The 25588-nt window shown below is 42.6% G+C and overlaps 1 protein-coding gene across 2 annotated transcripts in view; it reads left to right on the top strand.

The window, feature by feature from the left end:
• Positions 1-904: 904 nt before the first annotated feature.
• The window catches only part of TNIK (TRAF2 and NCK interacting kinase), a 382067-nt gene continuing 357383 nt past the window's right edge, over positions 905-25588 (top strand). For both annotated transcript variants that reach the window (XM_028100807.2, XM_028100808.2), the window contains exon 1: positions 905-1096. In XM_028100807.2, the coding sequence (XP_027956608.1) occupies positions 1040-1096 (57 nt within the window). In that variant the 5' untranslated portion in view covers positions 905-1039. The remainder of the gene's footprint in view (positions 1097-25588) is intronic.

Below are 25588 nucleotides of genomic sequence, written 5' to 3' on the forward strand. Positions count from 1 at the left end.
CTCAGATCTCCGTCTTCCCGCTTCTGGCAAACCTTCTCAGTCCCTGACTGGCGAGTAACCGGCCCTCGAGACCCGCCTTCCGGGATCCCGGGGTCGCTGGCGGACAGACCCCGCAGCCGAAGCAAACCGCTGGAGCGCAGGGTGCGAGTGCGCTTCTCCCCCATTCGTTCCGCGCCTGGAGGCGGATCCCCTTCCCTGCACACAAGTCCTTATATGCACCGGTTGCACCAGCCCGTGTTACTCCAGCCCCACAAATAATTAATGGGGGAGGGAGGCCCACTCTTTTTTTTTTTTTTAACCCCTCTGGATTTGTCAGCGCTAGAGCAGTGAACCCTGCCGAAACCCCCCGTGATGCGATTGAGAGCCATTGTGTTGCAGTGCACGAACTGGACACACAAAAATAAAGCCCCTTTGCCCCTACGATAAGCGCGGCAGGGTTCAGGAACAGCTTTTCACATCCAGCCAGATTAGCCTGCAAAAGCCTGGGCGGAAAGGGTGCGCGCCCCTCCCCCATCCAGGCTGGTGCAGAGGGACCGGGTCAGGAAGCGCGGCCTCTCCCCAGTCGGAGACCACGCCTCCTCCGCCTCCCCCCCTCCTTCTTTACTCCTCCCAGGAAGCGGTGATAGACAGTTCTGTGTGGTTCTCCACCCCCCCACCCCCCCTCCCCGGCAGAGTGGAGGAGTTGATGTGTCTCATTATAACAGCCAATGCAGCCGCCATCCACGCACAAGCAAAGAAGCATGTCCCATTTAAATACACCCACGCAGCCCCAGCGCCCTTAGCTGAGCAGGGCGCGCAGCCCACACGCACCGCGGCTCCGGGCTTGGAGATCCGCGCAGGTTGGGCTCCCGGACCCGTAGGACCGAAGAGCGGAGGATCGGGATCGGGTGCTGTGGGGCCGGGGTGGGCGGGGGAGGCTGGGCCCGGGGCCTCTGGCGCGACACCCGCATGAGGACGCGAGTGAAATAGACCAAGGTGGAATTTCCAAGGGAGAAGCTTCAGGGTGGTTTTGGACCATTTCTCCCGCGAAGAAGTAGACATGGCGAGCGACTCTCCGGCTCGCAGCCTGGATGAAATCGATCTCTCAGCTCTGAGGGTGAGCAGAACATTTTCTGATTTCTTTCCAGTGGTTTGGGTCGGGGTGAATGGGCTCGGTGCGTGAACTGGGGCCGGGACTGGTGGGTAGAGGCGAATGCGACGCGGAGCGAACCTGGCTTCTCGTTTTGATTCGGGGTCTGCTGAGGTGCTCTTGGCTAAGCCTCCACGCAAGGGCTGTGCGGTACGTGTCCTCCTTCGGTTGTGGCCAAGGTTCCCCCGAGAACCAGTGGAGCTTATGCCAGTTTCATCTTACACCAGTGTAAGAGCATTAAAATGAAATGTTCCTGGTGTGTGTGTGTGTGTGTGTGTGTGTGTGTGTGTGGTGTGCACACACGCCCCGGACGGTCATCTCGTGCCAAGGCGCGAGACCCCACCGTCCCTTTTTGCAAAAAGGATAACCGCAGCGTGAATAAAGGCACTGGCCACTCACTTTTTCCAGCTACCTGCAAGATGACATTGTGAGCCTGACTGTCCCCACGACGCTAAAACTGCCGCTCCAAGGGGGCGGCTATTGCAATGCTGGTCTTGTAGATGGCAACTGCCTCCTCTACCCCCTCTCCGCCTTCCGCGCCCGGACTCCCTCTCAGCGCTCTCTTCTATGGCAGTCTGCCGCTCACCTTTATTTATGGTTTAACTTAGCCCTGCCTGTGCTTTCTGACTTGGTGCCTCTGACATTTCAGTTTTATGGCTGAACTTAAGCAGGTGAAAGGATGTATTCTCTGCTTTTCCCCAGGCAGACCGGAACTCCCGTGAGTGTGTGTGTGTGTGTGTGTGTGCGCGCGCGCGTGTGTGTTCGTGTTCGCCCTGTGTCTGTGGCCAGTCCTTTGTAGAGAGCATCTACTTCCCTCCAGCCCCACTGGTTTGCGTTTACCTTCACGTGAATTGCCTCAGACGCCTTTTCATTGTATTGACTAAGACATCACTGCTATAGAATCCATTTTGCTGTTGTTGTGAGATCAGAATACCAGGAATCCCAGTGTAGCCTCGACGACTCCCCACCCCCACCCCCGACTCCCAACACACTCTTTCGGGGAAGGGGGCAGAGCTTTTTTGCCATTTTAATTAGATGCTGCCTGCGGAAAAGAGGGTGAGGGGTGGGGGTGGCGGCAGCAGCGGAGGTTTGAGAAGGATTGGTTACCAATTTAAGGATGGCTTCTTCCTCTCCTGAACCAAGAATAAAATTAAAAAAAAAAAAAGCAACCACATATATACTTGAAGCATGGAGGGTCGGTGAGACCGAATTGATGATGGCTCTCAACACAGACACGCAGGATGGGTGAAGCTTGGAAGTTCACACGCCCTCCTGAGGCATACATTGTTAGACCGATGCTAAATCTTGGGATTATAGACCTGAATCTTCCTTACTTCTCCTGACACTGCCTCATTTTCCACGGCTATTTTAAAGAGCTACCTTTATCGTCAAAGTGGTACTTTTTCTTTAGTCTCATTAATCGTCTCTCTTTTTAACTTCTGCTCTTCTCCTTAGTCCTTCCAAGAGGTGAGGTTTCTGCAAGGCAGCCTAGGGGTGGAGAAGGAACATAGATGCCATTTGAAATGGCTTTTTTGATAGTTGGGCAGCAAAAGCTCATTCATGTGATATTACAATAAGCTGTAACCCCGCTGCCCCCTGGGCAGCTGGGGGTGGGGGTTGGTAACAGGGTGGGTGCTTTGGCTAAGTCTGTGGTTTCCTGCTTTATAGACTGTGTGTGTGTGTTCATTTGCTCTACTTTCTGCGCTGGGAGTTGCTGCCAGTGGGTTAATCAGGTGGATGGATGGCCCAGACTACAGGGTAGAGGAAAGTGGCAAAGCCCAGGAGGGGGTGGGGTGGGGGGGTAGGGGGAAGGAGTCTGAACAATGGGCAAGGCTTGTGGTTTTCCTGAGCTAGAATTTCGACATTGCTCCTTTAATGGAAAGTGCTCCGATGTGATTTTTAAGTTGCGCTTGGTCAAAGGTGTCCCTTGTGGACTTTTTCCTGGGGAAGGTTTTCTGAGATACGGAGCACAGAGCCTTCAGGCTTGTGAGCAACCACGAGGGCTCACCGGCCTTCCTGGAGTGTGATTCACACACCGGAGGCCTGTGCTCTGTCATGATCCTGGGGTCCTGGAATTGAGGCCCGCGTTGGGCTCCCTGCTCCGCGGGAAGCCTGCTTCTCCCTCTTCCACTCCCCCTGCTTGTGTTCCCTCTCTCTGTGAAATAAATAAATAAATAAAATCTTTAAAAAAAAGAGACCTGTATTTTGAAAAGATATCTTTGCCGGCTTCACTGAAATTGCTCTTTGTGGCCTGGGCTTAGTGCTTTGCCTCTGTATTTCTGCCTGCAGGAGGTGTGTAAAGAGGGAGGGCTAAGGGCAGCTCTAGAGATGGGAACTGCTGGCTGGACGACTTAAATGCAGATGTGGAGACAAATGCATCCCGGATGCTGGGGCCGGGGTATGACCAGTCTTGTAGGGGGTGAGGTGTGCAGGCCGGCTGTTGAGTCCAAGGCCACCTAGGTGATCTCTACAAACCAGAGGGCAGATAATGTCTCTCTGTCTTCCCAAATTAGGAGAGGTGTGTTTCCCTAGATGAGAGGTCTCATTTGTGCCTAACCCCTCAGGAAAGCCTGCCTGCCGAGAACCTCCTGGGGAATGCCTGACCCCTGAAATGCAGCCAAGGTCAGTGGCATCTAGGAGAATTTGCTGCAGCCTTAACCAGTCCCTTGCTGTTTCCGTGGCTCTTTAATGTACATAATCAATGCTCTTTTTGTAAACCCTGAGCTCAATGCATTAAAAGCAGATCTTGTCTGGAGAGGCCTTTATCCTTCTCACTTTGGGGGCTTATTGTTCTCAGCCAGTGATCCCAGACTGGACCCAGTCTAAATTTTCCCCAAATAGCAACAATGCATAATTTAAACCAGAGCAACCAGGGACAGCACTGATCATTTAAATTATGCAAGATTTGGATGGTTTTAGAAAGTAAGATAAAATAGGATCTTCTTCGGTTAGAAAAGAGATGAAATGAATCCATTTTTATTAGTCCTGATTTTTAGAGCTCTGGTGATAAACTAAGTGTTGGGGGAGGGGCATAATTTCATAGATTTAGAGCTGGAAGAGAATTGGAGAACCCTTAGCCACTCCTTTCATTTAATACTAAGCTGAAGCCCAGAGAGTTGTAGTCATTGTCCAAGGTCACACAGCGCTGTCTCCCCTGGCATGCAGGTGAGGGAGGCGAAAAGGGTGGTTTGGAGAGAATCTAGGTTACCTGATTTCTCTTCTGTGTTCTTTTCTCTAAGTCACACTGTCTGTGGCTGAATCAGAAATCAATAACACATTTTCTGCCTGAGCACAAAAAAATGGCAGTGAGGAATTATTTCACCAGAGTCATGGAATTGTATTTATCGAGAATAGAGAAACTGCTTCATGCAGGTAAGCTCATACTACATAAAACCGTGGAGCATTAATATACCTTTGGAATTCATCTTGTTCAGCACCGCCCCCACTCCCAATTCTTTCTGTCCTGGCAGATGACTGTCTGAATCATCTAGGACAGATGGTTGTCCTGCACAGTACCCTCTCTCAGTAACCCATCTCCATCTGAATTGGTCCCACGGGGTCAGTCTAGACATGCACACTATTCAGATGTCTCTGCATGTGAGGTTTATAGAGTTCTATGTATGTTTTGCATAATCTATGTGGATACTCATATATAGTGTCATGGTTATAAACTACCCATGTGGGTGTATGAAATGTGTGTATACATACAAAGGCCACAGAAAACAATCTACTCATTCAAACTCAAGGCTTGAGTCATTCTCCCTTCAAGACATCACAGTGTTAAAAGAAATGAAATTTGCCACCAGGGTGCTTTACTACATGTGAGGTGAGATCAGCCCAGAAAGCTTTTTGGAGATTAGCATATATCTGAGTCTGAGCACTTTGGCTGTCCTTAGTTTGGCCCACAGAAGAAGGCATTCAAGGCCAAGTTTGGCTGCTGCTGACTTCATACTCTTAAGTTTCTGCCAGGACTCGCACTCACTTTTCTGTTTGAACAGAATTAGATGACCTCTGCTTGTCTTTCCCCCTGCCCCTCACTGCCTTCTAGGCCCAGCTATTTCTTTGTCTCTTAAGACCTAGATTTAAGAACTGACTTCATCTGGAAGATTTGCACACATCTTTCCTGCTACACTTTTTCTCCTTGTGTTATAAATGGTGTGGGGATTATTTTCTTCCTACTTAATAAACTATGGGCTCCATGAGGCTGGAGGTTAGGTCTTGCTCATCTTTGAGTCTGTAATTGCAGTTAGTTGCATAAACGGATATATGCACAAATTAGTGAGTAGGTGAGTGGAGTGGACTGAGCACTGGGTTCTGTGTCCATGTCTTAGTACTTCTGTGACTCTGGGTAAGTCACGTAACCATAATTCATTTAACAATGGGAATGAACTCAACTGCTTGCCTTCCTCATATGCTGACTTCAACAATCAAAGTGTTTATGGCAATACTGTGAAAACCGTAAAGCACTACACAAATACACTATTCCATGATTAAATAGAATTTTATGGGAATCTTGAGTCTACCATTTGATCCCAATGATTTCACCTAATTGAAAATGATCCTGAAAAAAAGATAACAGAAGGTCCTGCAACTTTCTAATAGTACCTTTTCCTTTTTATGTGTCAACATGACAGTGTATATTTCTCTGCCCGCCTGGGTTGACCTTTGCCCCAGGGTCAGCATTCATTACTTTTTTTTTTAAATTTTATTTTTAAGTAATCTCTACACCCAACATGGGGCTCAAACTCACAACCCTGAGATCAAGAGTCACATGTTGTAATGGCTGAGCCAGCCAGGCGCCCCTAGCGTATTTCTAAGCTAGTATCAGGTATCAGCATTATTCATTAAAACTTTCTTCTTTTTTTCTTCTCTCTCTTTTTTTAAAACTTTTCCCCCTCTTTATGGATTAACCATTATTTAAATCAAACTACATTTATTATGCCTATGCCTTTACAAAGTTTGTGTATTAGGGTGGAGTGTGGGCACCTGAAATGATACAATACTAGTCCCGCATTTAAAACCTTCTGGTCAGAGGTCTCGGGGCGGGGGGGGGGGGGTTTAAAGAAATCTTGAAACATTATTTATTCTTTACCCCAGAGCGCTTAATTAAATTTGGCCTTAAATGAGAATTTAGTAAAGTTGCAGGAATTGATAAGAAGATAGTATCTTAAAATGATAATAGCAGAGCAGTTTTTTAATTAGATACATTTGTAGATTTTTAGAGATATTAAACAGGTGTTTTCTTTGCCATGACATTGCCTCATAATAAAATAGTGTGCAGTGGTAGTTATCAGAATATCAGAGAAATATGCATAATCATTTTCAGTATCCATTATTAACTGGAGCAATCTTAGTACAAAATGGAATATAAGTCATGGTTTGCTGTTTGCATAATTGTCTACTTAGGAGGTCATAGAATTTTTTTTTTTTAAGATTTTATTTATTTATTTGACAGAGAGAGACACAGCGAGAGAGGGAACACAAGCAGGGGGAGTGGGAGAGGGAGAAGAAGGCTTCCCGAGGAGCAGGGAGCCTGATGAGGGGCTTGATCCCAGGACCCTGGGATCATGACCTGTGCCGAAGGCAGACGCTTAACGACTGAGCCACCCAGGCGCCCCAGGTCATAGAATATTTTGTTGTTGAAAGAATACCCAGCATTTTTCCTTCACGAAAATATCACACCGCCTGCTTCCTTACCTGTAAGGCTCTTTGAAAGCTTGTAATTTTGAATCTTCTTTCTGTGTTTCTGTGTCTCTGCCCCGGTATTCGTCTTCCATGCCCTTCTTGTTCTATGCCATTCCTTCCTTCAGGGGTATGGTTCTAACATCCACCCGGCTTTGAGCTACTGTGATTGGATCATGGCTGCCATGCCCAGCTGAACACCGCCAGTCTCTGAGTCTGTGTTTCTGAGGGAATTTGGGATAACTTGTGTCTGAAAAATGCTTTTATGTCAAATTGGTTCTTCCATATCTGTGGGGGAAGTAGCTGTCTGAGAACAGGGCCTGAACTAGCAGTGTGCTGAGAATTCCAAGAAAATCTGGGTGATATTTTTTGAATGAAATGTTATTCTGCTCATATAAATATAAGGTTCCTAGAGGAGAGAGAGGGAGGACTTAAATAGAAAATGTTGGATGAATTCCGCTTGTAATTTCTTTCATTCTGGTTGGAAGCTTATTTCCCTCTAGAGAAAGATGATTCGCTCTCTGCTTTTTACACGCCCAGGCTCTTCTCCAGTTGTCTCTAGGGGTGCCTGGAAATTCTCAAAACACATTTTATTTCACCCCAGTCTTACACGGCCTTCCTTGTTGTCTCTGGCACGAGGCCTTTTGCTCCATTCCTCCCTACAAGCACCTCAGTGACGGTCCCCTGGGCAGCCGCCGTGACAAGACTTGACTCCTCTGACTCTGCCACCAGCCTTCTCCTGAGTGGTCTCCCTGTACTGGCCCCTGCAGCCACACTGCTCTTCAGCAGCACATTTTCAGTCTTGGGGTTTCTTATTCACGGCCTTCCCTGACTCCTCACTGTCTACAGACCCAAGACTGAACTCTTCGGCTATGATTCAGCTGGGCTTCCTGCCATGCGCTGCAGTTCTGACCACCGATCCTTTACTCCTGCCACAGAGAACAACTTCCTTCTCCCCATGGATGCTCTTTGCTGGGGGTGGGTGGGGGGGCTTTTCTGTGCCTCCTAGCCTAACGCTAAGCATTCAAATGCCACCTTTCCCACAAAATTGTCCCTGATTTCTCTCAGGTAGTAGTTATCTATCCCATTTGTATGCCCTTTTGGAACTGACCTCACACTCAGAACTTTCTATCCTGGGGGGCGCCTGGGTGGCTCAGGCGCTTAAGTGACTGTCTTCAACGCAGGTCATGATCCTGGAGTTTTGGAATTGAGTCCAGCATCAGGCTCTCTGCTCAGTGGGGAGTCTGCTTGTCCCTCTGTGCCTCACCTCCCTCGAGCTCTCTCTCTCTCTCAAATAAATAAATAAATAAAAATCTTAAAAAAAAAAAAAGAACTTTCTGTCCTGGATTATATTCACTACTAGGCAGTAAACTTCCTGAAGGCAGTGCATATATTTGATTCTCTTAGGACTCACCACCAGGATGACCTTTGGGGCTGCAGGACTCCTTTTGGTATATGGCTTAGTAGGTTTTTTCTCTGCGTAGCTAACTAGATAGCTTCCCCCCGCTAAAGATTTATTTATTTATCTGAGAGAGAGAGAGAGTGCACACGTGCGGGGTGGGGGGTAGGGAGAGAGGGAGAGGAAGAGAGAGCCTCAAGCCAACTCAGCGCTGAGTGTGGAGTGGAGGCGGGGCTCGATCTCACAACCCTTAGATGACAACCTAAGCTTAGCCCAAGAGTTGGACACCCAAAGACTGCACCACCCAGGTGCCCCGCTAACTAGATAGCTTTAAAAATTATGTTCATATTGTCTATATTATCTGCAACCTATTTTTTCAAAAATGTGTTTTCAGTTGTTTGCTTCTTTTGTTTGTTTATTTATTTATTTAAAAGTAAATTCTACATCCAGTGTGGGGCTCGAACTCATGACCTCAAGATCAGAAGTCCCATACTCTAATGACTGAGTCAGCCAGGTGCCCCTGCATCCTGTTTTTTAAACGTAATAGTCACCCTTTTTGCATGCTGTTAATGTTTTTCTATAATGTAATTAAAAAAAATTCTTTGTCGTGGGGAATTTTAAACTTAGGTAAAAGTGGAAGGAATATTGGAATGCTCATACATTCCTGGTGGTAATGTCAAGTGGTACATCCACTTTGTAAAATACGTTGGCAGTTCCTCAAAATGTTAAATAACAGAGTTACCACGTGACCCAGCAATTCCACTCCTAGGTATATACCCAAGAGAACTGAAAACATATATCCAACCAAAAACTTGTCCACAAATGCTCGTAGCATTATCGTTCATCCTCGCCAAAAAGTGGAAACAACCCAAATGTCCACCAATTTATGAGTGAACAAATGGAATGTAGTATATCCATACCATGGAATATTATTCATCAATAAAAGGAAGTGCTGATACATGCTATAAGATGGATGAACATTATCCTAGGTGAAAGAAGCTGCACACAGAAGGCCATATGTTACAGGATTCCATTTATATGAAATGCCCCAAATAGGCAAATCTATAGAGAAGAAAAGGGGATTAGTGGTTTCTAGAGCTTGAGGGGAAGTGGAAAATGACTGCTAATTTCTTAAAATTAGGCAGTGGTGATGGTTGCTCAGCTCTGAACATACTAAAAATCACTTGTTCACTTCAAAAGGGTGAATTTTATAGAGTGTGAATTTAATCTGAATAAAACTGATATGTAAAATAGACAGAAATAATAGAATGAGCCCCCAACTTAACAGTGATCCATTCATGCCCAGTCTTGTTTTATCCACACCTCCATCCGCTTCCTCCCCCATATTATTTTCAAGCATCGTATCATTTCATTTGTAAATATTCCAGTATGCAGCTCTAAAAGATAAACACTCTTAAAAATACATAACCACAATACTATTATCAGGCTTCGAAATTAGTATGTAATTTAAAATTTCTTCAGGTATTCAGTCAGGGTTCAAATTTCTAGTCACATGTTTTTAATGACTGCTTAGCATTTTATTGTGGGGATGACTCATACTATGTTTAACCAATTCCTCCTGGTGAAGCTTTTGCTTATTTCCAACTTCTCAAGTCTTACAAATAGTGGGTCAATAAACATACATAGTCTTTGTATACATCTCTGTGTCCTTAGAATAACTTCTTAGAAGTGCAGTTTATGATAAAAGTATGTAAATGACCTCTAAGGCTCTTGATACTGTCAGATTTCCTCTAAATTTCCTGTGAGGGAGGTGTCTACGATTTATAGGGGAACACATGAGGCTTAGAAAAATCAGTTCATTTACCAAAAGTCATAGAGCTACGAAATGGCTGTGCTTACAACTGACCTGCCCCAAAGTCACTGCCAATAGTGACTCACACGGCCATTATTTGCCCAGTAGACCTTGTCAGGACATCAGAATTATCTGATGTATTATCTCCCTCAAGTTTAGATTTCCCAGAAGCCTTTCTTTGGGGCACAAGCTCTCTCTGATGAGCTTATGGTGTTTGAGTGTTATTTCCTTGTGATTTTGTTTTTTAAATAACCACGGTCAGTTTAGAATATGTTAATTATTCTTTTTCTTGCCTTAAAAATGTAAAACCATAAAATGTGAACCGTTTGGGGATTAGCAGGGATTTCCTTGTACACTGGGTATCAGGCATGTTTACCTTCAATCTGTCATTCTCTTTGGAAAATCACTCGACAGGTGTGTTTGGAAGACATGTGGAATCAGGCTCAAAGGTTTCCATTTTTTAAGAACTAGAGACCACCGAATGTGCGACTGTTGCAGAAGCTAGCAAGAGGAGCCAGAAGATAATGTTATAACAGGGGCCATGCTCAAGCCTTTATCTGTCAGATAATTATTAAAGTCAAAATCTCAAGTTGTACCTTCTTTGAGATGATTATGGATATTTTAAGACTACAGTGGAGAAAATGGAAGATGCAACTGGTAGCCAGAAGGGTAAAGGGCCTTGCATTTTGGAACACAATCTGTTCTCCACCAGGTTTATAGGTAAGAAACTATTAAAATTGACACACCTTTGGGGTCGTCAGTTTTGTGGAGACCAGAGACCAACTGCCTTGCTTTATTTGATTTTATACCTTAACCTGCCATTTAAAATGCCTATAAATTATTTATGCCTAGGGTAGAAATCCAGAACTTCACATGGACATTGTTTCATCATTTCTACTTCTAGGGTTTGTTTGTTTGTTTTTTAATTTTTTTTTAGCTGCCTGTAATCAAATTATAGCAGTGTGGTGGGTGGAATAGGTTGTAAGCAGTAATTGCAAGCTATATTTAAATAATAATAATAATATTTAGCATTTATAGAGCACTTAGTATCTTCAAAGTATTTGCAAAGATTATCTAATTAAATACCCTCTCTGGTTATAATCTGGATATAAATGCACTTAAATTCAGAACAGGGTCATGAGAAACGTATACATTTGAAAGTTAATGCTAGCTATTCTTTAAAAACTTATGCAATGATCAGAGTTAGAGCTTGGGATTCTGTTAGATTGGTTTTGTGTATCCTTTTGTTAAACCTGGTGACAGGTTTAGATTAAATCTGTACCTTATTAATGCCTCTGCTTACTTTCTGATCATTAAGGACTGAGTGTTGATCATTGCTCGGGTCCTTACAGACACTAAAATATAAACAACATCAGTAAGCTTTAAAATGGGCCTCTTTGCTACATTTCATGTCCTGGCCTCAGATGAAACTCCCATTAGTAAGTGAAATGAAGTGGGGTTGTGCAAGAAAGAACGGCTATGCATTGCGGTTTAGTAATTTCCATCTGAGAAAAATAGATTAAACCGCACAGTAGGATACATCATAAAGAAATGCACTGGAGAAATGAAACATCTTTAGTTCGACTGTACTAATGACTTCTTGCTGTTTTGGACATGTGTCTGTGTACCGTCCCCTTGCACGTATGTCCTGTGTTGGCAATTTCGATAGAGTTTGGAGCAAGGACCTGCGTGGCTTACTCAGTAGGAAGTGGAGAAGTCTGCAGTTGGCAGATTTTTAGTAAATGTTATCCTGTGCATTGTGATTTTTCTAAGAGCTGGTTGACAGGTTAACTGCCTAGACAGTCATTCTCAAAGTGAGATCCCTGGAGCAGTACCTTCACGCTCACCTCTTAGGTCCTGCTTCTCTGACCTACTGAATCAGAAACTGGTGATGGGATCCAGTAACCTGTGCATTAGGAAGCCCTCCAGGTAATTTTGGTGTACTTCTGAGGTTTGGAATCACTGGCCTAAATTTTTAAAATACAGCTTTCTTTTTTTCTCGTTTCTTTCATGCTGGTTCATTCATTCATTCAACAAATATTAATGGAGCATCTACTGTGTGGCTAGCATTGTGCTAGCTACTGAGGATTTGGTGAAGGAGACACCCGTGAACACTGTCCTCATGGATCTTGGTGCCTAATGAATGGGGAGAAGCATATGTTAAAGAAATAATTGTAAGAATGACTTACTAAATACAGGTTGTTTTAGAAAACACAGCATATCCACAGAAATTTGAGTATGCCTGAAAATGTTGCAGAGTAGAAAATAGTGATTTATTTATATAAGGTAACTGGAACTTTTTCACAAGGCGTATGGCTTCAAATTGTGGAAGGCACATACTTTCAGGAATACGGAATTTAAAATTTCACACTAATATATGCATTTGAGTTGTTTGTAAGAAAGGGGATACTTGAACTGCAAAAGTCAACACTTTCAACTGATAATCCTGGACTGTTTTTTGTGTTGCCATTTTTTTTTTTTTTTTTTTTTTTAGCAAGTTTAATTCAGGGGGCAGAAACCCCACCCCCATGACCAGGAAGATGCATCTGTTTAGTGCTAATTTCCTGTTTTTCCCTATGGACCTGTAGGGATTCAGTTTGAAGCCCAGGAGATGCTGGTATTTGCCTAGAAGCTGAAAAGGGAATCCATATTCACAGCACTTTCAGCTCTGCTTTTGTTTGAAGCCTGAAATCTTTGAGTTGTGTATTTTGTGAAACAAAAAATGAAATGGACTTTTGGAATCTAGGCAGCAGGCTAAAGGATCTGACTTTTCTTGTAACAACAATCTATAAACACCTTTTACCTAGCTACCAAGATGTCCGGTGTTGTTATTTTAATCTTTAGGTCTTAGATAAACACACCGCTTATATTGGGTGGTTTTTTATTTGGGGTTGTTAAGGTAACTTTGTATACAACTCGATAATGAGTATGTATCAAAATTTCGTACTTACTGCTGGGAAGATGCCTTTAAAAAATTGAATTCACAGACCCCCCTCTTAGAAGGCCTATTTTAAAGGGAAAAGAGATGTGAGGTAGTCATCATTAGCCTGGATATAAGAAATACCTAGTTAAAGATGATACAGTTTTTTGTAATATTGCAGCTCTGGGGACAGATCCAACTTTCTCAGAAGAGGTCCTAATATCATTAAAGTATCATCGAACTGTGCAAGCATTTTACTCAGGAAAGTTCGTGACTCTCTATATGGGGTTACTCTCCAGTGACTGTGTCATTCAAAGAGTTCTTCCTGGGACCCAGTTTGGGAAGCTTTGTTTCCTTTGGTGGTGGTAGTTTAGGCCCAGGAAACTCTGAATTTGACATGGTTCCCCTGCAACCATCTGCATGGGTGAGAGGGCCCTCTGAGTTTTGGAGTGCTGCCGTTTTCCAGTTGAACTCATAAGACTGACTCTTTTAGAGGCCACAAACTGAGCTCGGATGGTTCTGGTGCTGGTGTCCTACTCAAGTATGGTTGATAAGGTGATAAGGTCAAAGCCAAGTGTTTGCTATTCCTAAACGGGCACCCCTCTGTTTTCTTTTTTTAAAACTGGTAGCTCTAGCACCAGTCAGAGAGAACAGGGTTTTCTTTTCATGCGAATAAACAAAAGCCCTACCGAGCTCCCCTGGAACTTAATACCCGGATGCTACTCAGGGAAAGAACATTGCACACACTTCGGTCAGAATAATATGTATGTTCTGTCGGTGAGTATTTTAAAGATGTAACTCGCACTGGTATTGTAGTCATAATTTCTTGAATATAAACAGCTTTTATTTTGGGAGAAGAACAGATGTAAAAGTGTGAAATACAGAAGTTTACATATTTTGATAGGGGGAAGGGTGGGGGCCGGGGAGGGGAGCTGAGAGAGAAGGGGAAGAGGAACACTGTTTCTTTAAAATCATGGTAACTCAATCTTACTCCTTTGTTTTCCTTGAGTGACTGAAAATTAGCAGGGGAAATCTCTTGGAACCTGACCAGCTGGGTACCTAAATCTCCCACTTAGCTGATGGCCCCAGAAAGAGTGCTAGCGGGTAATTAGCATAGGTCCTCATAGGTCTTCATCCCTAGGAAGAAAAAGGGTCCCTCCCAAGGAGGAAGCCTGTCTGTGAAGAGAGGGCATTATACACATTCAGTGAACTATCTATGACACTTAAAGTAAAATGTGAGAGGCGCAGAGATCCCAGCCCCAGATAACGGGTTTGTTTTCTAGATTGGAAAAATGTAAATGGCAGGGGTTTGAGAGCGTGGTGTCCCTCTGGTCTCTGAACCAAAGCTCTTGCTGGTTCTCTGGGTGCCCACCCCCTCCTTTAATTTGTGAGTGTGTTTGTAAAAGGTACTTGGGGTTTACAAAGCAGCAGGAGCATTACTGCGAGTATCCTTTGTCCCCTAGGGGCCAGGTCTGTTTCTTTTCTTTTCTGAAAGCAGGGTCTCTGCTTGGTAGCTTATCACCTGATCCAAGGCAAGTTGCATCAGATTTAAAGCAGTAGTTCCCTAACCTTCTTTCTGGGTCCCTGCCTTCTCTAAGTTGCTGCTTGTTTGCGGGATTCACAATTAAGATTTTGTCCCTGCGGAGACTCTGTTTAATGTGCAAGGCCCATTCTCATTTGCCATGCTTGGTTCCTTGATAACTCTGCTTTGACAAATAGTTTGGTCAAATTTTCTGTGATCATTTGTTTGATATTGCATGTCAATGCTAAGGGATTTCAAGCATGGTTCAAATGAACATCTCTGGTCATTTCTTTTCTAACTTTCAGTGAAATTTGGAATATGAATAAATTTTGAGGCCATGTGAACCTCATGGTTCCCAGAACGGCTAGTTAAAAACTATATTCAGACTATGCTTCATGCCATCATAAATGTAAATCTCATTTTAAAATAGCCCCGAGAATGTGGATACCCTGGAACTCTCATACTTTGCTGGTGGGATTATAAAATGGTTAAGCCACTTTGGAAAACACTTCGGCTGTTTCTGAAAAAGTTAAATATAAGTTTACTCTATGACTCAGCAATTTCACTTCTGAATATCTCCCCAAGAGACATGCAAACATATGTCCAGGCAAAAACTTGTAACCTGAATGTTCATCATAGCCAAAAGTGGAGACAATTCAAGTGTCTATCCACTGATGAAGAGGTAAACAAAATAAGGTGGAGTACAATGGGATACCATCCCACAGTAAGGAAGAATGAAGTGCTGATGCATGCTACAATGCGGATGCTAGGCTAAGTGAAAGAAGCCAGCGCAAAAGATCACATGCTGTATGATTCTATTTATATGAAATGTCCAAAAAGGCAAATCTGTAGAGATAGAAAGTGGATTAGTGGTTGGCTAGGGCTGGTAATGAAAACAGAGAGTGATTGCACGTAGGCATGTGGGATCTTTTTGAGGCGATGGAATATGTTCCACAATTGGATGGTGGTGACATGGGTGAATTTTATGGTATGTAAATTACACCTCAGTACACCTGTTAAAATATCAAGTGTCTGAGACATTGCTTCACAGCTGTACCACCATGAGTCAGGCTGCTCTGGTATTTCTAGGAAGACCATCTCTTCAAGACCTTGAGAGATGGGAAGTCTGGTCCAGTCTTCTGCCTTGTACTTACCTTCATGTCATCTCGTATTCTGAAGGATGTCTCCTATTTTATAAACATCATCATAGTAATTTCCTTCCCAGATAAAGGACTAGAATAGCTATTCCAGTCTGAAACCATTTCTTACTGAACTGCTTTCCATTCTCTCAATGTTTCTGCTCACCCTTCTGCTGTTCTGTATGCTGTTCCCCCTGCCTAGAAGTCTTCTCCAATCCCTGTTGTTCACAGACAATTCATTTGTCTTCTCCCCTACCACTACCCCCGCCCCCAGAGGAAACTCTAATTTCCACAGGGCGGGACCTGTATTTTGTTGATCTGCCTCTATTTTTTAATGGAATGAATGACTTCTCATGACTTACAGCATAAGGCTAAACTCCTTAATTTAGCAATGCCTTTGATGGCCTAACTATTCCCTACTTTTTTACAATACCAGCAATCTCCACCCTCCTCCCTCTCCAGAGTCTTTCAGAGTGTAACAAGTTGTGGGAGTGAGTTTAATGGGTTGCGATTGGCTTTAAAAAAAATTACTGTGCATATATCGTATATACATGTGTATTAAGTTGCAGTGTAGAATGTATTTCTTACAGGGGAAGGGCACTACAAGGTTGAAGTTCTCTACTCTGGCTTAGTTCATAAGACTGCATACTTCACCTAGAGGGAATTTATTTAGTTCGCAAATTCTAGTTCAGTAATCCATCCTGGGGCCCACAAATCTGCAACTCTGTGACCCACACATAATTGGGATGTATGTGTTCTGCATTTTAAGAAACTGACGCTGCTGACATCCGCCTAGCAGGCTGCAGCCTCCTGTTCCTCTCTGAAACACCTTCTGAGAGCTAGGCGCACCGCCGGGGCCCTGGATGCCTTGCCCTGGCAAACACAAGATACAGTCTGGCTACAAGATGCAAAAGTGCGTGCTGTTACTCCTGCTGCTTGGGGAACCCCAAGCCCCACCTTTGCTCCACCAACCCTGTAATTTCACTCAGAGGAATTAGACACGTCTTCTGCCGCTCTTCATCAAGTTCAATGACATTGGGTATCTGCAGAGAGATTTGAGGAAGACGAGATGCCAAACGGAGCTATGATCACTTGACAAAAGGAATTCTCCAACTTGGTGGGAGCAGAAGAGCTGAGCTCTGGGGGTGACAGCTGAGGACTGAAAGGGTCATCGCTTGTGGAGGGACAAGTTGCTGGATATTGCAAGAGTCACTATAGCCGCAAGGGCACGCTATGGGAAATGTGGGGAGGGGATGGGGCTTGGGAACTTAGCAGAAGTAACAGAATTGGGTGGGGGCTCAGAGCCAGTGATCGCTGAGGTCATCCTCCAGGCTCACGTGGTCTTGGATATTATAAAAAAAAGAGGCAGAGAAAAGCTATAGACCTGTCAAATTATGCACTGGAAAACTATAAGGAGCAGTTTTGTCCTGTGTGCCCCAGTGAGGTTGGGAGGCTGGGAGAGTATGACCTTCCCTCTGAGCAGCTGGGGTACAGGGTATAACGTTCCTGAAACCAGTGGAGACTGAATCCATGTTTCCTTTTTGGGGTCTGCTTGTGCCAGGTGCTGAGGGAGGAGCTGGAAGGAAGGCGGCACAGGCTGCTGGTTCATGCTGCCCTTGGTTAGGGCAGAGATCTGGTCCTCAGCCTTATCGTTCCCAGAACACGATGTGGTCAGATGCCGAGTCTCAGGTCACACCGACACATAGATGCACCTGACACTATTCTGGAATATAATTTATTTAATAATAATAATAATGCCAATATTAATAGCTAATATCCTCTGTGACCACTTGCCATGTGTGAAGCCGTGGGCTACTTATTTTAAAAGTCTTGTCTTATTAACACAGTCAAATGTTGTGATATGTACTATTTTTTTTAAGATTTTATTTATTTATTTGAGAGGGAGAGAACTAGCGGGGGGAGGGGCAAAGGGAGAGGGAAAAGCAGGCTCCTCGCTGAGCAGGGAGCCCGATGTGGGGCTCAATCTCAGGACCCCGGGATCATGACCCATGCCGAAGGCAGACGCTTAACCGACTGAGCCACCCAGGCTCCCCTGTGATCTGTACTATTATTCTAATTTTACAGATGTGCAAACTGAGGCTTAGGTTAAGTGACTTGTGGGAAATGATGGAGCCTGGCTTTGAACCCAGGCTGGCCTAATTTGAAAAGTATGAAATGTGAGCATTGTGCTTTTGCGACTTCCTGTTTTCTCAATATATAGCGGTAATACCTTTTAAGTGGTGGAACGACTGCTCTCCAAGGCAGTGTGTTCCTGATTTTGGAGGGACTTGGGAGTCTGAAAATTTGATCAGAAATTGACCTTCTGTGGCTGGTATGAGACTGGGGTTAACCCTGATCTTTAGGTCTGTGCCCTGCTCAGGTCAGAATGCTGATCCCACCATGAGTGAGTGGTGGTTGGACAGGTCTTGTTAAATTCACCCACTCTTATTTCTGTGACCCTGATCCGTCTACAATACCCCTGTTAGTAAGACACCCCTCTACCTTACTAACATTAATCTCTACTTTGTTCTCCTGCCTTGTTCTGTTCATACTTAGTGTTACCTGCAGCGGTGTCTTGTTCTAGAATTATTTACCCATAGAATCATTAGTGTCTTTAAATTATAAACTTCTTATGGACAAGAATAGTGTCTGGTTTACATCTGAGTTTTATAGAATGCCTAACACATAATTCAGAGTGAGGTACATTCCTGGAGCTACCTTGTTTGGATCCTGCAGCCCCACAGTGCACTGAATGGATGGGAGACTGGCTATCAGTTTAGTGTGTTTTCAGCCTTTAAGAGGAGGGATTGTGATATTGGGAAATCAAAGTGTAGTGACTCCTGAGAAATTGAAAAACCCATGTCCCGGGCAACTGTGGGACTTCATGTCGGCACGATTAGAAATCTTCCAGGGTCCTACGAACTTTAACGGCAAGAAGCAGAAAGGGGCTCTGAGATGGCAAAATGGCCTTTAATTATTGCTTTTCTATCTCCCCTCAGTTGTTAAAGTGGCTCATTAACAGAGCAGACCATAAACCTCCTTATAAACCCAGGCTCAGTAAATTGAGACACGGGTGAATTTTTATTGTTGACAAGTCGCTGCGAACATACAGCAGTGTATTCGCACTTTTGTTCCGTGGACTCTAAAAGGCACTGCCTGTGGGGCAGCTTCCCCAGTGACTAGCAGGAAGGCAGGGTAAAGGACATTATGTTACATCATGGTGCAGATGGCTAACTAGCCAAAGGGCTCGTTATCAATCCCCTGGATTTCCTTGGCACCTGTCGTTTATGGCACATTGTAGGCACTCATATCTGTCGAATGAAGTCAGCTGGAACCTTCTAAGCTTATTTTTGTGAGGTGTATGTAAAGAAAGATCCTCTTTCCCTTATCCAGAGGCATCAGATGAAGTTCGAGGATTGCCTCTTGGTGTGGCAGCAGATGATACATGGATTTCAGTTACCTAATAGAAGTTGGGAGTGATGAGGCCGACCTTGGCCGCAGACTCCCTCTCGCCTCCCTGACTGCTGTGGGAAAGAGTTCTGCACGTGCTGGGTTGGTCTCAGCTATTCCTCAGAGATTAAGGTGTGCTTGAGTATCTCGTGCAGCTTTAAATCCCAGAGCATCTCAGAAACAGTCACAGGAATTAGCCTAGAACTGAGTCTTGGGGGCACAAGGAAAAAGTCCCTTTTCTCTGCCTGTGTGGACACTTGTCTATTTCTTTGCTTTATTTTCAGCTTCTAAATATTGATTAGCTTTAGTGAGTGCTCACTGGCTCTTGTGGTTCTTTTCTTATAGCTATAGGGGAATAAGGCCCATGGCAGTTAACTGGCGTTCTGGGAACAGAGCAAGGTGAAGGGGGAGCTTTTTCCATCAGCTCTGAACATGCAATTCAATGACAAAGGCCATCATCGTGTTTCTATGTTCTCTACTGGGTAGGGCCTGCTAAGCTTGGATACCTTTTTCTTTTACAAATGCAGACTGTTGCACTTTCCAGTAATTAGCTGATATGACTGTAATGGGCTCCGGCTTCGTTGGATAGAATCTTTGAAATCAAGGGTATTAAATTGACTCTTCCTTTCCCAGGTAATAACGAATAGAAATTCCTGCTGTAAACATAGAATTAATAGATTCCAAGCTTTTTTAGGCTTTGGGGTGGTAATAAAAGGAGAGGGGAATGGGCAGGGATACAGTCGTACTTGATTTCGTTCTTTCTTGAGGTGTGTTGAGATTCTTGGCGAGCTGGGGGGGCAATGTGCCGAGGGCTCTGGATGAGGACCCGGAAGAGGGTGGAGAGGTGGACACGCTGCCTATTCCGGTGTGGATTTGTGCTGAAATGTTCAAATCTTCCACCTGTTCTCGGCCGTCCTAAAATCAGGGAGTGAAAATGAATGATGATGGCCTCTGGCGTCTGGTTAGGATTCTCCAGATGACACCTTGGCAGTGAAGTCAGCCAGAACATTTTTGGCAGTTCCGCAGAGAGTAACCTATATGGGAGGTGATCATGACATAATTGAGACTCATTGTGAGCTTGTGGCTTATCTCATTTATTTTCAGAGTTATAGGAAGCAAAGTGGCTTAGAGGTTACCTTAGGGGTCAGATTTTGCATTTGGGCTCTGGCGCTACAGCTTAAAAGCTTTGCAACTTGGGGCAAGTTACGTAAATCCTTTATTTTTTATTTTTAATTTTTTAAAGATTTTATTTATTTATTTGACAGAGAGAGAGATAGTGAGAGAGGGAACACAAGCAGAGAAAGTGGGAGAGGGAGAAGCAGGCTTCCCGCGGAGCAGAGAGCCCGATGCGGGGCTCGATCCCAGGACCCTGGGATCAGGACCTGAGCTGAAGGCAGACGTTTAACGACTGAGCCACCCATGCACCCCAAGTTGTGTAAATTCTTTAGTTTTTTTCCACGCCTGTAAAGTGGAGATAATAGTAAGATGAGTGGGGTTATTGCAGGAATTAAACATCTTTTATGTAAGGTACTTAGGACAGCGCTTGCCATATTGCAAATGCATGATATAATTTTCAACACGTTCAACACCAGCATTGCCTTCAAGGAGCTCCAAAGGTAGTGGTAGAGACAGACATAAAAACAGATGTTTGGTAGGAGCTCGGGGGTGGATGGCCAGCTGTGTAGGGGAGAGGGAGGTGGGGGGAGTGGACCAAGATGGTGAGCGGGCTGAAATACCTTAGAGCAATTTTCACTGGTTCCGTGTTGGGAGGTGCCATTGGTGCCAAATACTGGTGTGGATGAAGTGTGAGTTTCTTCTTAGAAGTAGCCTTTGCATCTCTCCTGCCCTGCCGTCCTTACCCCAGACCAAGCTGAATTACTCCATGCCTGGATTGTTATCTCTTTTTCTCCTGCCTGCCACCCCCTAACTCTAGTCTTTCCCTCTTGAATCTTTTTGACATGGGATCTGGGGAGAGGGGAAATATATATATGAAGTGTTGTTTATTAATAAGCAACAGTGTATGTGTCCTGCTTTGTATGAGGAAGCCTAAATATTGCAAATCAGTATGGAACTGAAAACACAGAAAATGCCCTTTAAGCACTTTTGTTTCCGTCTTGGGAAATCTATTAATACAATACAACACATTAGTAGGCCAAAGGATGTTAACTCTGGAATCATTTCGACAGTCAAAAGGCATTGGTAAAATTTAGCTATCATTCTTGATTTACCCTCCCTCCAAAAAAAAAAAAACCCAACTATTCTTTTTTTAAAATTTTATTTATTTATTTATTTATTTATTTATTTATTTATTTATTTATCGGCCGGGGAGGGGGGTGGACAGAAAGAGAGGGAGAGAGAGAATCTTAAGCAGTCCATGCCCAGCGCTGAGCCCGACGTGGGGCTTGATCTCACAACCCTGAGATCACAACCTGAGCCAAAATCAGGAGTTGATACTTAACTGACTGAGCCACCCAGGCGCCTCTATTCTATTTTTTTTTTTTTAAAGTAAGCTCTGCACCCAATGTGGGGCTTGAATTCATGACCCTGAGATCAAGAGTTGCCTGCTCTACTGACTGAGCCAGCCGGTGCCCCCTTCCAACTGTTCTTTATTAAATTAAGAATGAAGAGATCCTTTCTTAACTTGATAGAGAATGTGTCTAAAACCAACAGCTCACTTCATCCCTACTCTTCAAACACCAGAGATTCTCTTGTGGTGATACTGTTGGTTAACTACCTATCAGCCATTCCCATCTCCTTTCTTGAAATCAGTGCTCTGAATTTGCATTGACATTTACCCCTCCCACATTCTCAGAGGAAGTGAACCCCAGCCCCCCACCTCCTTGGCCCCAGCATGGAGAAGGTGGACTAGATTAAGGATTGGATTCCATTCCTTTTGTTGATGAGTTTGGGTAAGTCATGTGACACAACTGGGCTGATGAAGGAGTCAGCGGGGTTTGTGGGAAGGATATCCTCACTTTTACAAGTGAGTTTTTAAAAATGAGACTTTTCCTCTTCTGGCCTTGGATATTGTATAGAAGACCATGATACTTAGAATTGCTGGAGCCATCTCACAATCATGAAGGGAAAGCCTGGAGAATCACAGAAAAACTGACTTAGATCCCTACATTGTTGTTGAGCAGCTGAATTAATCAACCCTAGAACTGTCCTGACTCCAGATTTCATATTATGTTACCTAACAATTTCCTCATTGTTTAAGCCACTGTAGTTGTGTATTCTTTTATTTGCACTTGTAAACATCTTAAGTGACACACAGATCTTTCTCGACTTACGATGGAGTTATGTCCCAATAAACTCATTGTGAGTTGGAAATAGCCTATGTCAAAAATACACTGCCGAACATCATAGTTTAGCCTAGCCTACCTTAACCATGCTCCGAACACTTATGTTAGCCTATAGTTGGACAAAATCATCTAATGCAAAGCCCATTTTATAATAAAGTATTGAATATCTCATGTAATTGATTGAATACTGTACTGAAAATGAAAAACAGACTGGTTGTATAGGTACGGAAAGTTTGTAAGTATATTGGTTGCTTACCCTCATGATTGTATGGGAGCTACCGCTTGCTGCCCCTGCCCAGCATCACGAGAGAGCTTTGTATTGTGTATTGATAGCACAGGAAGATATCAAAATGCAAATTCTAAGTATGGTTTCTACTGAATGCATATTGCTTTTACACCATCTTAAAGTAGAAAAATCGTAAGTCAAATCATCGTAAGTCAGGGACTGTCTGGTATATTCCTTTTAAACAGGTGTCACACAAAGATGTCAGGGTTAAGATAAGGACCAATAATAATATATACTATTCTGGAACTTTTAGCCACTGAGATAAGACAAGACTGAAGAAACAAGAATTATCAGTATTAGGATGACAGTGATGTTTTCATTATTTACAGATGATAACTTAAACTTAGGAGAATCAGTTGAAAAAAAATAGAGCAATAATAATTTAGCAGTATAGCTGGATATAAAATAAGTATACCCAAACCAATAGCATTCTTATTAGTGAACCAAAATAACCAATTAGAAAATGTATTTGAAAAATGATACCTTTACAGTGATAACAAAAATTATAAAATATCTAGGAAAAAACTTAACAAGATCTCTGTAGGACTTATTTGAAGGAAAATTTAAATCTTAACAAAGGATATACTGAGGACTTGAGTAAATGCAAAGATATCCTGTGTTCCTAGGTAGGAAAACTTAGTAGTGTAAAGGTGTCTATTCTTTGTATGTTAACATGGGATTCCAATAAAAATATCAAGCAGGAATTTGTTTTAGGATTTTACAAAATGATTCTAAATTTCATCTGGAAGAATGACCAGACAAAAATAGCTTTCTAGTCTCCTGGTATGATTTGCGTTTCTGTCATTCACGTGTGTTATATGTCTAATTGTATTATTTGTTATACAAAAGTTTTAAGGGTTACAAATTCATAGTAGATTATAATTTTTATGAATATAGAAACACACTGTCCCAATAATGGCTTTTCTTAGAAATTATTATTATTTTTAATTACATTTTTAATTTGAATTCCAGTATAGTTAACGTATGTTTCAGTTGTCCAAATAGTGATTCAACAATTCTATACATTACTCAGTGCTTATCATGAAGAAATTATTTTTGTTTTTTTAAGAGTGTTTCTTTGTGCTTGCTTGATATTTTTTATTTTCTTTTAATTTCTAGACTTTGTCTAGATGTATTTTTGCTGTAAGAAAGCATATACATGGTATGATTTTGTTTTGTTTGTTTTTAAATGAGACATATTTGACAGTGTATTAATTTTAGGTTTTAGGATTTGATTAGTTTTAGGATTTCATAAAAGTATATATTGTGAATAAGATTTTATTTTTGGACCCAGTCTTACGGTTTTCTTTCAGAGGGAGAGTTTATTGATTACTTATACTTATGATATGTTTGATTGTCTCTCTTTTTTAAAGTCCCATCTTCCTTAGTGTTTCTTTTGTTTTTCTATATAGAATTTTTTCAAAAATGCAATTTAAATATGTATTTAAGCCTGTAGTTCTCAAATTATGCAAATTAATAGTAAAATGGGAGCCTTTAATGTCCCTGTTGCGTAACAAAGAGTGAAACTTTATATCCCTACCTTGATCCCATGCTTCTCCTGCTCTTTCCAGTGTTTAATTCAATCTGACATTATAGCTTGGATATATATATATGTTATGTTATCTGATCTCAATTTAATATTATATACTTATTTTATAAAAGATTAAATGTTAAATTCAAATTTGAAGGTGTTAAAAATAATCATTGTTTTTCAGGGATACCTTTTGTGTTTAGCATTAAATTGGTTATACTAAATTCGTTGTTTTTTGCTCTTACTATATTTTTGAGTTCTCTATTTTTGATTTATCTTTCAAATAGCTGGAATATATACTTTACTTTTTTATGACTATTATGTATTTGTCATAATTTATGAGTTCTTGCCTAGCTTCAAATTTTTCTTTTGCCTTTTTTCGTGAACAATAATTGGGGAATACAGTTACTTTATCACCACCCTTTCCTCACCAAATTTTGTGGATGGTTCATTGGCTTGTGGTGTTTAATATTGTGAAAGAGAGGTTTGGGGCTAGTTTGATATTACTTTGTTGTTAACCTCATTTTCTGCCTGATTAGTTATATGAGTTTTGAAAAAAATAGAAATTACTTTTTTAGGCGCAGGTGGGATCTGTTTTCAGTTATTTTGCTTAGATCTCAGTGTACTTTTGCTCCTGGAAGCTGGTTTTAGTCCACATATGTTTATTTACCCTTACTATTTTTATTAATTGTATTCCTTCCTATTGAATTTCATCCTGTGAAATATCTGTGTCCTTGATTTGGATCTCTGTCCCCTATGGTCCTTATATGTCACCTTTCCTGTCTTTATTTTTATATCTGTCCTTTAAATTGCTTCTGGTAGAGTGTTTCCTGTTTGTCTTTCACAGTAGAGATATTGTTTTCCACAGTACCAGTTCTTGTTCTTTACTGCCTCTGCTTTTGCAGTGAGATTTTGGGCTTCTGTGTGTGTGTGTGTGTGTGTGTGTGTGTGTGTGTGTTCTCATTTCTGTCCCTCCCTCAGTCTTTTCTTCCCTTTTTGCTATTTGTTTCAGTCTTAAGGAAGCCATCTCCTCTTGAAGTTTCCCCCTTTTGAGGACACCATGAAGGTGCATTCTCAAATTTCTATGTGTAATGTTTTGTAGGTTTCCTTTTGAGTTATCAGGACATAGTGTAGAATAAGAGAAATGGGATAATGACCCAATGTTACAGATCTGTTGTTTTTGCTGTTCTGTTTCTGTTTCTACATTCTCAAAAGGAAGGAATGAACCAGTCTTGGGATTTGCCAAAAGGCAAGGTGGAAGTTTCAGCCTGGATGGCAGCTTCCCGATGGGTGACTCTAGTAAGCTTTAACGTCATTTTGCACGTTTGAGTCCTATGTACAATGTATTTGATTTCTCTGTGACTCAGTTTTCTTATCCGCAAAATGTGAATAATGATTTTACCTCATAGAGTTTT

The sequence above is a fragment of the Eumetopias jubatus genome, unplaced genomic scaffold, assembly GCF_037043125.1.
Source record: "Eumetopias jubatus isolate StellerSeaLion01/CBP00866 unplaced genomic scaffold, mEumJub1_p1.0 scaffold_1, whole genome shotgun sequence".
NCBI classification, from domain to species: Eukaryota; Metazoa; Chordata; class Mammalia; order Carnivora; family Otariidae; genus Eumetopias; species Eumetopias jubatus.